The following is a 13,711-nucleotide window of genomic DNA, read 5'->3' on the forward strand; positions in this document are numbered from 1 at the left end:
TCTGTGTGGAGGGAAAGTTTTTCTCAACAGTCTACATGTTCATGTGCGTGGACCAAGTGGAGGCTGAGTCCTGTGGAAATAATACATCCATTAGATTCTTGTGGTGTCTGGAAATGCAGCTGAAAGACTAGCAGCCTCTTGCCCCCACTTGAAAAAGTGCACTGCTATGCGAGGACCAAGGAGCAGCCTTTGTTCCAGGGATAATTTTGTGGGCTCTGCCCCTTTTGTGCCTGTGTGGGCTTTTCCTGAGAGCTCTGTCGGGCCTTTCAGTAGTGATCTGCTCATTCAGTAATTGTTTTCCCAGTGGGCTGCAGGACTGAAGGGGAAATGGCTGATTGGATGTGCTAATTTATTGTGGCTGGTAAGCATTTTATTATGATTAAGCAAACACGCTGAAAATGTGCTCAGCATTTGTATGATTGGTATCATTCCGAAGGCATTTCGTATTTTCGCCACAGGCTGCGAGTTACAGGTCCTTCTTCAGCCGTGCCATTGAAGCAGCTGTCTTCCGCAGTGAATGAGCTAGGATGGGGGATCTGCAGCATTTCCACTCAATTCAGATTTCAGGGTTTGCATATGGGGGTGCAAATTCCTCTCAGTGGGTAGAATCATCATGTAAACCAGAGAGATCAAATGTTTCTGAGACAGGGAAACAGCTTTGCTCACCTTATCTAAATGGTATATTTGGACTGGTGATTCTTGTGCCTTCGGGTCATAAGGGAAAAGTTAATGCAAATAACTTTTGCTGCTACTGCACATCCCATTGTCAACATGCAGTTTTCTCAGTGATAGTGATTCTTTGGATTGTATGCTACATTAGTGCTAATCAGAGTAGAAATTAATGGGGTTTTTTTTCAGTCGGTCTACTTTGTATGAGTAGCATGCAAGCCTTAAAATTTAGACACAGGAATCTTCTTTATATAGTTTGACATTTAGCTCATTGAAGAAGGTATTTATCACCCACTGTTTCCAGACTTTACCATTATCCCACATTACCCAGGACATTTCCCTATCACCTTCATTACCACAAAAGACAATGTTTTCTTTTAGGAGGGGAAGTTGGTCTATTGCCCAAGAGACCAAATCCATTTTCATCACACAACCTAGATTTGTCATTATGTGATTGAATCATACCCACAAAATAGTCACATTTTGTAAGCTGCTCAGGACCTAGCATACTTGACAGTGCTGCCATGCTGTTTCCTTTTCTCCACAAGTGAGCTGCAACTACCTGCCAGATCTGATTTGAGAATGCTATGTGTGAGGAGTCTTCCTTACATTCTGGAGCCCAGCACAGCAGGACCATAATACTGAGTGCCTCTAGGAATGCCAAAATACATGTAAGCTAAATATAGCAGACTACTTACATTAGTGACATGCATTCTGCTTCTCCGCTTGCCCTTTCTTGCCTTTATTTGGCAGAGCACTGCTCACATGACACATGCAATATTGGGAACCTTGTCAGGATTTATTAATATTCTTGCTACAGCCAAGCAGAATTCTTCGTATTGTGTCTCAGTGACTTCCTTTGTGATGCTAGTTACCATACAACAACTCAATAACTGTTCAGAGATAAGTCCCCATTTTTGTTCCTGGAATATCTAATTGCTTTTCTTGGAGGCTTGGAGTGGAGTGATCTAGCTTTAGCCTTTTAGTTTGGCACAGGGATTTAGGCTGAATGGTTGAAGTGTGGCAAAGCACAGCTATTCATTTGTGTTCTCAGCACTGCATTTTGCTTTTCTGCCCCCGATCATATTTACTGTAGCAATAGTCTTCTGATGAACATGAAACTAACAGTTTGACGACAGACCCTGAATAGATGTGGGCAAGGGGGGGTCATAGGCAAGAAAATTGCAAGAGTGAATCATTTTGATAAAAATTGCTATCCTATGTATCCACAGGAACTTATCCACTTCTCCCATTGATGAACTGATATCAATGAAGCCTACAGTTCCTTGTAAAAATAATTAACATAATGCCTACCTGGAAGCAGGTATGCTATTCCCACCCAGAACTTCTCATAGCCACAGGAATCCAGCAAACATCGTGCTTGTTGAGTACCTCATACCAATTTGGCTGTGTACGTCACTAAAATTGTCCAGAGCAGAGTCCTGCTTTCTCCGTGGTATAATTAACCACTATGGATGAATGGTGCACAGGATGGGAAGAAGGCTGCATAGACCCTGATCTCTCACTGTTTGCAAACTCTATTCTGGCTATCAGTCTCACTGGTGTCAGTGTTCCAGTGTACCCTGGGGGTTCGCTTTTGTCTATGAGGACTTCTCCTTTCAGGTGTCTCCTCTGCTTCTCTATCCTGCATGCCTCGACTGATTATAAATCTGGAGCCTTTTCAGAAAGCAGCCACTTCTTGCCTACTTGGGAATGCTTTTAAACCATTCCAGAAACCATGTTTGTTGATAGATCAGGGTGCTCAGAGAAGAGCGGCTGATCTAAGCTGTATGAGAGCCGGCATAAACTCCAGCACGGCAGTACCAGCTGTCACTGCTTAGAAACACATAATAGATTCTGCTGCTTTTCAGACAGCAGATCTTACAGCCACATAAACCAGTCATTCTGTCATCAAAAGCCCTGGCAGCAGAGAAGTGTTCTCTCTGCAACTGCATTCCTGGGGCAGTTACAAGTGCGGAGCCAGAGGGAGGCAAGCTTTGCAATGCATTATTTCCTGAACTGGCCTCAATAGCAGGAGGGAAAGAAAGGGGTAATTACAAGAGCTGCAGACTGCACCCCTCTGTCAGTTGTCTCATGGCCTGTCATGGCTGGCATTCAGTTAAGATAGTGGATGCCCAAAGCAGAATCAGAAACTAAGTTGTCAAAGTTCATATAGAGTTCTGGTTCATGGCAAGATCAGCATTGGGGTGCTGGCACAAAGTAAGTGCCATGGTGTTATGGCAGATAGTCCATTTTTTTCAGTAGGCCTTTCCTATTATATTCTTATTATAAGCTCACCACACTAAGAGTCAGAGAGTGTTAAAATTATGGCAATAGATTATTGCCCATCTTTGAAGAAAATGCATCAAGAGGTTCTAGTCTCATGCACACAGACAGGCAGCTAAGACTATGTCACAACCCCATGCTTCCACTTGGCAGCAGTTCTCCAGCGTCTCAGACAGAGGACTTTTTCCAGCTTTGCTGTAGGAAATACCAGAGCTGAACATGGACCTTCTGCATGCACAGTCACAGATCTTTGGCCTTTCAACCAAGATACTTGTTGCAACCCTGATTTAAAGCAATGTTTCTAGCCTTTGCGGTTTCAGAGAAAAACATAATCACATCATGTACTCTAAGCCAGTGTTTCCCAACCTTTGGTCTCCAGCTGTTTTTCGACTACAATTCCCATCATCCCTGACCACTGGTCTTGCTAGCTAGGGATGATGGGAGTTGTAGTCCAAAAACAGCTGGAGACCAAAGGTTGGGAAACACTGCTCTAAGCAACATTTGCCAAGGGTCAAGAATGAATGAATAGATGCAACATCTTGAGTAGCAGGTGGCTACTACTGGAGGTGATGCACATTTTGAAGAAAATGTCTAAGAATGACACAGATTCTGTTTGTGTTCTATATTGAGAAAAGCTACATATTTATTTATTTTGCAGTCCATTTATAGTGTAACACCATGTTTCCTAGCAGCAACCCCTTCAAATAGTAGTGGGATGGTTGAGGAGGAAACAAAATGCCTGTTCCCCAACATAATGCACAGTGCCTCCATCCCACCAGCCCACCACATTTGCTAACAGAAGGTGTGGATAAAACCATTGGGCTGCTTTAAAAAACATAACAAATATGTATGTAACAGGGAGGAGAAAAGAGGGTTGGGTGAGCAAACACAACAACCCCAAGTGGGCATACAATTCAAGGTAAGTCTCTAAGTCACAACATAGGAGGGGATGGAGGCCTGTGGCTTGAGTGATCCACAGGTCAGTGACAGGTTTCTTAGACCTCTGTCTAGCATCAGATTGTTGCTTGGTTCGGTAACATTGGGTTGTATTCAACATAGTGCTAAGCAAATTGTTCCATAAGTGCAAGGATTTCTACTTAAACAGCGGAACGCTCCTCCCATCTCTCCTGCATGCCTCCCCCAAATCTGTTCTGGGTTTCCCCACAACCCTCTGGTATGTGTGAGGGGAGGAAAGGGTGTGGGGAGTCCCAGTGTGCTAGCACTAATCTTTATGCAAGTACAATTATTTTGTTGAATACTGCTCATTATGTCTAGCTCTTCTGGATTTGCACTTGAGGTTTCCAAGCCCCTCAAGGCTTGACAAACAAAGCTCTTCTGGAGCTGTTTTCTTACCAGGAGCAGGTGACTGTACAGTTCCAGTGACTTCAATAGCTGCATGACAGGCAGAAATACAGGAGGGGCAGTTTCCCCCAGCATGCTAAAGCTTTAGCTGTTATTAAACATTAAAGGTACAAGAGGCTTTCAGGAAAAATCTCTTAAGTGAACACCATTATCTCTTTGCACTGGAGAGAAATATGTTTTTTGTCCCTGTTTTCAGTGCCTGGCATTTCTGTTATGGCTTTCATTAGATTGTTCTTGGGTTTTATTTTTGTTTGCATTCACTTTTAGAGACCTGATGGCATACTGGCATGTGAACGCAATGTGTGGGCAGCTGGCTGGCTGGCTACATAAATTAAATTACAGTGTATTAAGTCTTGTTGTTCTTTTACAATGTGAATTATCTCCTGCACTCAAACCAAATGAATTGTTTCTGGGTTGGAAGAATAAATAGTATTGTTTTAGGGTTGGCAATCTTCTTAACTGTCCCTTTCCCTGTGCACTTAAAAACAACCTGACAAGCAGGAATTATCACTATATTTTCATTCCACAAATGCTTCATTTTGCATGGCAGACTGCTCTTAACAACATGCTGGAGTAGAACCAGATACAAAAGGGAAAAGGGCTTTTGCACATTTAATAGTTGTGTAGAAAGGGGAATTTGAGCAGATGCACCTAGCATTTGAAAATTTCCTCTGGAATTCCATCTTCTCCACAACTCTTAAAGGTACAGGAGCCCTGAGCAGTTTTGAATCAGGCTGCTCTATGCATGAGCTGTAAAAAGGTCGGTGGCTTTATGAGGATGGGTGGGAAACCCTAGAAATGGGTCAGTATCTTCATCCAGGTCTTCCCATTCTATAAGTGTGTGAAATCTCATGACGCATCACTCATGTCTTTAACAAGTGGCAACAAGTGGCTTCTCTCTTAAATTTCCATGGACAACATGTTTCTTCAGTTGAAAGACTGGAAAAAAACAGTGTCTTGAACTTTTGCAAAATAGCCCCATCCTGAGCGAGATGGAAAAAAACAATTTAGCAGTTTAATTTAAGCCCTGGTAATTGAGAACATAGTGTTTCCTCTATTTCTGCTGGTACTTTGCCCGCTTTTCTGCATTCATTATGGTATATCAAAAATAGTAGTCATGAGTAAAATCCATATCCTGGAGCAAGATGCAAGCTCTAAGCAACCAACAACGGGCATTAGGGTTGCTGGGCCCAGGTCCTGGCATCCTGTTTCATATCACTGTGTGGCATGGACAGGAGAAGCCCTCTGGCAGGTGTAATATTTTTTCTCTTTTATGCGGTGCTGTTTTTAATACTACTGGGCTGCAAGCTGTGCCTGAAACCTAACCAAACAGAAACCGGGGTTTGATATTAACAGGGTTTCCAACTGTTGAACCAGCTTTTAAGAGCAGCTTGCTATGCAGGAATTGGCAGGAGATAAACATTATCAGTTGCTCATTTCTGCAGGTCAAGTTGGTGTAAAGAGTGCCCAAACAAGCAATAATGCTTTCTTTTGATCAGTTGACAGCTCAAGGTATAAAGTTGCTGAGTATTCCCTGAAGACCGTAGCTGTACCTTCTAAATGTTTTGAAGCCCTAAGACAAGGTGCAGCTACTGAAGACCTGGCAAACATCCAGGCCCAAACCCCAGAGACAGAAGAAAAAAGAGGGGCAGCTCTGTCAAACCCTCTAGCGAGCAACTGTTTTCTAGCAAGCGCTGGTCCCTGCCTTCAGGAAAGAAATTCATTACATTCAAGGGCAAAGAATGGCCCTGCAGCTTGCACTGAGCCAGATAAATTTGTTGTATTACATCAGCAGCAGCACAGGAAAGGAGGAGTGGGAGGAGGCGAGCAGCTCTCTGTGCTGGAAACTCACGGCTTCTCTCTGCATCTCCCTCCTGCTTTCCGTCACTACTTCTTACTTAAGAAACACAATAGTGATCGCCATGGCAACACATGCTCCCCTGGCACCTGCGCACTCACAGGTGGGATCCTCTGAGCCCTGAACGTGGTTCCCGGCCCCAAGCAGGTGGGGCTTGGCCCATCAGAGATGAAGTTGCTGCTAGGATGTTAAGCACTCTGGGTGACATCTGGGTCCCACCTTTTTTGTCTCAAAAACATTGCCTCATCCTTACGCCTGCTGCTGCCAGTGGGTGCCAGCTTCCCAGAACGCGGCTGGTCTATCTGACGTAGCCATGGACCTCCGTTCCAAGGACAAAGGGCAGGATGCAGGATTCCGAGAGGAAGGAGGCTGTTCTGTGTGGGAAGTGCTGGGCTCATCTGCCAGTACCTGTTACTCCAAGGACTCTGACATTTACCAGACTTCCCTGCAGGGAAACAACACCTGATTCCACTTAAAGCTTGCAGCATCTCTCCTCCCTACTCCCACACCTCACCACAGAAAACATGGAGCTCTCCGAGAACAATAATGTAATTGGCTGGGAAAAATCTCCTCAGGATTTTCCATCAAAACCTGGAGCTGGCTCAGACAGCGCTAACACACAAACACATGCACGCTGCAGGCCCCAAGATACTCGTGAAAGCACGGGTTCCCCTAGAAAATGCGTGACCCGGACAGAATGGAGCCCAGTGTAACAAGGAGTGACTGAGACCTGAGAGACAGCAGATTCCCCCAGGGGGGGTGACCCAGCCTTTGGCCCCATAAAGAACAAACCGCCAGCCGTATGGGCCTATTTAGCATCCCCAACCTTTCACCTCAGAGATTCCCACCTCCTTGCCTGCTGTGTGCAGGCCTCATTTACAGCATGCAAGGACATCTTGGAGCTGTTTCTAATGCTAATTCCCTCCTCCCCTCCCTCCAGAGGTGCACATTTAAGTTCTGTTCATCAGCTATCTGCAAATGTCACCCAAGAATGGTTTATATGCACATCTATTTCCTTGCTCAAATAAATAGTTTGGAAGGGGAAGGAGAAGTACTGGTGTAGATTGGCTGAATGAAGGCCTCTTCCATATTCATATATGTTCCAGTGGCTCTAGCACTGAATTTACGTCTAGTAGGCCCTTGTCTGCCATCACGAGGCCATAGGTGAGTCACCGTCTTTTAGCCTGAGCTCTTCACCAGTAACATGGGAATAATAGTGACTTATCCCCTAGAATTGTTATGAGAAGAAACAAGTAAATGATTGTTAACATGCTTTGGAAGTTGAAACATAGAGCAAAGCTCCCAAGAGGTCGCAACAGTGCCTTGCTTCCTGCCTGTAGGCCTGCCTGCAGCTTGGAGCCCATTCCTGATAGTAAAAGCCATCCAATTCCAAGCCCGAAAGCTATTTCTTTCCCCCAATTGCTTTTTAGTTTAATACAAAACTATTCCTTTTTAACTGTTCTCCTTCTTCAAGAAGATAGTCCAGGCTGTAAAAATGAATAATAAGGTATAACTGCTCTTTGGAGACCTGTCTGTAAAAAAACGATTCTCAGAAGCGGCTGCAGATGTATAACCTCATTAAACTGGGTCAGAGCTTCCAAGGAAAGCAGACTGCACAGAAAGGAGCCACTTGGAGATGTCTGGTGTCATTCTGTAAACCACAAGCCACCTTGGAGACAGCCTCCAGGAAGCCACAGAAAGCGATAAAGGGCTTTTTCACATAGTCAAATCCCCACACACGTCTAATATCTAGTATGATACTCCTTGTAACTAGACAAGTTTGGGCATGTTAGTGAAATGGGGGTAATCTGAATGCTGGGGCGGGGGGAGTGATATCCTCACAATAGGAGAACTAACCTGGGAAAGGATGGAGTGGATCCTCTTTTGCTACTGTGTAATAAAATAAAAAATTAAAATAAATATAAATAAATAGCAGCAGCTGGCCATTTATAGCACACTGTAGCCTTCCCCAACCTGGGGTCTTCCAGATGTTTTAGATGAGAGGTCTCATTATCCCTGACCATTGGCCAGATAGGCTGGGACTGAAGGGAATTGGGTGTCCAAAACATCTGGAGGGAATCAGGTTGGGGAAGACTGGCATAATGAACCTATCATCTGGACCATGTTGTTACCACCCTTTTCTGAGTTCCCTAGGACAAAGAACTTCAGCAACTATGGGGGTTACTCTCTGGACCTTGGAGTTCTTTGCACTTGAGTTTCAGGCTGGTTTTGTTTCTTCCCAGCCAGGTCTCTAGACAAACTCTATAATTTTGCTGACTGTTCTGGCCTCCACCTCATCTTTGCATTGAACGCACTGCGCCGGAACCCCAACAATTCCTGGAACAGCTCCAATGCCCTCAGCTTGCTCAAGTACAGTGCCAGCAAGAAGTACAACATCTCCTGGGAGTTGGGCAATGGTGAGTGAGGTTTGGAGATGGGGATTTGGAGAAGGGGTGGACAGGGAGGATTGGAGAGAAAATAAGCACTGGGGTCACCTTCTAGGTTAGGACAGCCCAATGGATCAGCCCAGTGGCCCATCTAGTCTAGCATCCTGCTCTCACAGTGGCCAACCAGATGCCTGTGGGAGGCCTGCAAGCTGGAAGCGAACGCAACAGCAGCGTGCCCACTTGCTATTGCCAGCAACAGGTATTCAGCACCATAATGTCTCCAACAGTGAAGATAGAACATAGCCATCATAGCTAGTAGTTGTTGAATGACAGAAGTGGAACACTGCTACTGGGGGTGCTCACTGCAATTGATAGCCATAGGAATCTGCAGGCAAAAAAGAGATTGATATCTTGATGGTACAGGGAAGGAAGGAGCTTGTGTGAGAAAGAAGATTTGAAAGTTTTCAGTAAAAACAGGGGACAAATAGTGCAATCCTAAAATGTCTCTCCAGGAGTCCAACTATGTTGAATATCATTTATTCTGAGGTAAGTGTGCATATGTTTGCACTGTAATGAGCTATATAGAGTCATCTTCACCAGTCCTTTCCTCATAGGGTCTCCATGCAGGGAGAGGGGAGAGGCGGCAGGGAGGTCAACACCATGTAGGTGCATCAGTGAGATCACTGGGTTTTCTCTGCCAATGTATCCACACAGTGCCAACCTCCCCTCCCTCTTTCCTGGTAAGGGGCCGTGACTCCACCTTCTCACTCATGGCTTTTACGGGGCACCATCTTCAGATCAGTCGGGTCAGAGTTGGTGAATGCTTGTTTCTGTTTGCTTCCAGAACCAAATAACTACCGCACCCTGACAGGGCGAGCAGTAAATGGTACTCAGTTGGGCAAAGACTACATGCAGCTGAAGAGCCTGTTGCAGCTGATCCGCACCTATTCCAGAGCCAGCCTGTATGGGCCCAACATTGGGAGGCCTAGGAAGAACGTTGTGGCCCTTCTGGATGGGTGAGTGATTTGATTCATGGCCAACAATGCAGGGACCTATGAAATATTTCTCATACCAGAGACATCAAACCCATCTCTCAGTTTTAATCACTGCATAGCAATGAAAAGCTCTTCAGAGGTGGCTTCTTTGCTCATGATGGTGCAGTAATAGAAAAATCCATGCTTACCCCGGGCATACATCCATGGAAGGCAAAGTAGCAGTTCTTTGTGTCATATGAAGCAGTATACTAGCTAAACTGACAGTATGTGCCCTTGATTTCTAGCTGTCCAGAGTGCCAGGGTGCTGGGCAGACCAGGTTCTGGCATTTGAAGGTCCCTGGAGTATTCCATGATGTTTTAGACTCAAGTTGGTAAAATTGTCAGGACAATCAAAGCAAAGTGTCCATGCCTCGTTGTTGACCCTCCTATAAGATCTCCTTTGCCACTTCCCTTCCCTATGTTCCAGTACTATTTCACCACTTTCCTGCCAAATTCTTAAGGCATTGGCAGAAGTTTTCATTGGCTGTCCCTTTCAAACACCCAAACCTTTCCTTATTAACAGTTGCTATATAGACTCTTATTCCATCTAAAGAGGAAGAAGCCTTGAGCAACCATGACTTGTAAGAGAAAGAGGACATTGCACAGATTGGCCATTGCTTCTGCACCAGCCTTTGATACAAAACTGGGACAACTGGCAAACACCCCAGAAACAATCTTAATAAACCTCAGAGCTTAGCACACAGCAACATGGTGAAAACTGACCAAGTAAAATGCAAACAAAGAAGACTCAAGTGTGCAAATATCATATCCCTGTCACTGGAGCCCCAGGTAACCTCAGTGGCTAGAAGCACTTTTTACCAGCTATGACTGGTGACACAGCTACAATCATTTCTGGACCAGCAGAGCTTGATCACATTAGTTCAGCCATTGATGGCTTCAATATTGGATTACTGCAATGCACTCTTTGTGGGGCTTCCCTTTCTACAGAAGCTACAGTTAGTTCAGAATGCTGCAGCACAGTTGCTAAGAGGAGTGATACCTGTCAATATATAACACCTCTGCTCAGATATTTGCACAGGTTGCCCATTTGCTATTGGTCCAAGTTCAAGGTGTTACCATTAGTAGTATATCATTAGTATATTGTTAATATATAAAACCATTAGCAGCTTGGGACCAGTTTACTTAAGGGTCTGCCTTACCCCATATATGCCCTTTGGACCAGTTTGATCTGCTTATGTCACACTGTTGGCTCATGTCATGTTTGTGGTCAACCAAGACTCCTAGATCCAAGTTTGTGGTCAACCAAGACTCCTAGATCCTTTTCACATGTACTGCTCTTAAGCCAGGTATCACCCATCTTGTATTTGTGCCTCTCATTTTTTTTGCCCAAGTGCAATACTTTACATTTCTCCCTGTTAAAATTCATCTTGTTTGTTTTGGCCCAGTTATCTAATCTGTCAAGGTCGCTTTGAAGTGTGATCCTGTCCTCTGAGGTGTTAGCCACCCCTCCCAGTTTGGTGTCATCTGCAAATTTGATCAGGATGCCCTTGAGTCCGTCATCCAAGTCGTTGATAAAGATGTTGACCGGGCCCAAGACAGAACCCTGTGGCACCCCACTAGTCACTCTTCTCCAGGATGAAGAGGAACCATTGATGAGCACCCTTTGGGTTCGGTCAGTCAGCCACTTACAAATCCAGTGAGTGGTAGCATAGTCAAGACCGCATTTTACCAGCTTCTTTACAAGAATATCATGGGGCAGTGCTCCTGAAGGTAGGAGTCTATCAATTGAAGAAGATGATCATCCAAATGTCATAGACCAAATGGAGCAAACAGCACACAGACCTAGTGGTGGGAGGAAAAAATCCTTAAATAAGAGACACGGGGGAATGATTAATGGATTTCAATGTCTGTACACTAATGCGCAAAGCATGGGAAATAAACAAGATGAGCTTGAGCTCTTGGTACAGCAAACTAAATATGACATAATAGGCATCACTGAAACCTGGTGGGATAAGTCCCACGATTGGAATGTAATAATGGAGGGATACAATCTATTTCAGAGAAACAGACCAGACAAGAAAGGAGGAGGAGTGGCGTTATATGTCAGGGATGTGTATACCTGTGAAGAGATCCAAGATTTAGAACCTCAAAGCCAAAGTGAGAGCATTTGGGTCAAAATTAAGGGAGAGAAGAATAACAGTGACTTCATTGTGGGAGTTTACTATAGATCCCCAAGCCAAACGGAGGACATAGATGATGCCTTCCTGGAACAGATGGCCAAGCATGCAAAAGGAAGGGAGATAGTAGTAATGGGGGACTTCAATTACCCGGTTATTTGTTGGATGTCAAACTCAGCCAAGAGCATAAGGTCAAACAAATTCCTCACTGGCCTTGCAGACAACTTCATTGTCCAGAAAGTGGGAGAAGCAACAAGAGGAACAGCCATTTTAGATCTGGTCCTAACCAATGTTGATGACCTGGTTAGTGGGGTAGAAGTGGAAGGATCATTAGGCGCGAGTGATCATGCTCTTCTGAAGTTTACTATACAGCGGAAAGGAGCAGCCAAGCATACTAGGACTCAATTTCTTGACTTTAAGAAAGCCGACTTCATAAAACTTAGGGAAGTGCTGGGTGAGATCCCATGGAAAGTAATACTAAAAGGAAAGGGAGTTCATGATGGCTGGGAGTTTGTTAAGAAGGAGATAGTAAAAGCACAACTTCAGGCAATACCAATGAGACGGAAACATGGAAGGTGTCTAAAGAAGCCAGGGTGGCTATCTAAAGAACTTTTAACTGAGTTAAGATTAAAAAAGGATGTGTACAAAAAATGGAAAAGGGGGGAAACCACCAAAGAGGAATTCAAACAAATAGCCAGCACGTGTAGACACAAAGTCAGAAAAGCCAAAGCACAGAATGAACTCAGGCTTGCTAGAGAGGTTAAAAGCAACAAAAAAGGCTTTTATAGGTATGTTCGTAGCAAAAGGAAGAACAAAGAAACAGTGGGGTCACTCAGAGGAGAAGATGGTGAAATGCAAACAGGGGACACAGAAAGGGCTGAACTCCTCAATGCCTTCTTTGCCTCAGTCTTCTCTGATAAAGAAAACAATGCCCAACCTGAAGAGTTTGGAGCAAATGATTCAGCAGAGGAAACACAGCCCAGAATAACTAAGGAGATAGTACAAGAATACTTGGCTAGTTTAGATGTATTCAAGTCTCCAGGGCCAGATGAACTGCATCCAAGAGTATTAAAAGAACTGGCAGATGTGATCTCAGAACCACTGGCAGTCATCTTTGAGAATTCCTGGAGAACAGGCGAAGTCCCGGCAGACTGGAGGAGGGCAAATGTTGTCCCTATTTTCAAAAAGGGGAAAAGAGAGGACCCAAATAATTACTGCCCAGTCAGTCTGACATCAATACCAGGGAAGGTTCTGGAGCAGATCATTAAGCAAACAGACTGTGAGCACCTAGAAAGGAATGCTGTGATCACCAATAGTCAGCATGGATTTCTGAAAAATAAGTCATGTCAGACTAACCTGATCTTGTTTTTTGACAGAATTACAAGCCTGGTAGATGATGGGAACGCAGTGGATGTAGCCTACCTTGATTTTAGCAAGGCATTTGACAAGGTCTAAAATTGGTTTAAAATTGGTTAACGTGTGATCCTATCCACACTTGCTCTGAGGCAGGGGTAAAGGAGAAATTTGTTGCAGTTTTCATTTAAAAGTGAATTTGTCAAATTTGCACTTTCTGAAACAACATGCAAATGGAAACATAACACTCATCTGAATTTTTTGATGCAAGTTCTCCAAGTAAATAATGCATATATTAGGGTAAAGTGTGCATAAACATGAAATTATTAGCAAAAACAATGTACAGAAATGCATTACGGTGGGGAAGATTGCAAAATGTGTGCATTAGTCAAAACTGAATATCAAAATGTATTTATTAGGAGAAATTTTTACTAAGATGCTGATGAATTTTCATGAGAAGTTTTTTTTAAATATATATATATATCACAATTTCCTGCAAAATGTGGAGAACTGAATTTAAGGTTGAAAAAATGAAAATTGATTATATGGATACTCTCCATATAAGGCACATGTTCTGCCACTGAGCTATGGCCATTCTACACAGTGGCCGTTTTCTCTGGATCT

At 44.0% G+C, this 13,711-nt stretch overlaps 1 protein-coding gene across 1 annotated transcript in view; it reads left to right on the forward strand.

Annotated features, from left to right (window-relative positions):
* Window positions 1-13,711, forward strand: part of HPSE2 (heparanase 2 (inactive)) — a 112,285-nt gene that overhangs the window by 68,285 nt on the left and 30,289 nt on the right. The window contains exons 4-5 of the mRNA XM_081912393.1: window positions 8,419-8,592; window positions 9,407-9,578. Of these exons, the coding sequence (XP_081768519.1) occupies window positions 8,419-8,592; window positions 9,407-9,578 (346 nt within the window). The remainder of the gene's footprint in view (window positions 1-8,418; window positions 8,593-9,406; window positions 9,579-13,711) is intronic.

Source organism: Podarcis melisellensis, assembly GCF_964234715.1.
Source record: "Podarcis melisellensis genome assembly, chromosome: 5".
Taxonomy (NCBI): Eukaryota; Metazoa; Chordata; class Lepidosauria; order Squamata; family Lacertidae; genus Podarcis; species Podarcis melisellensis.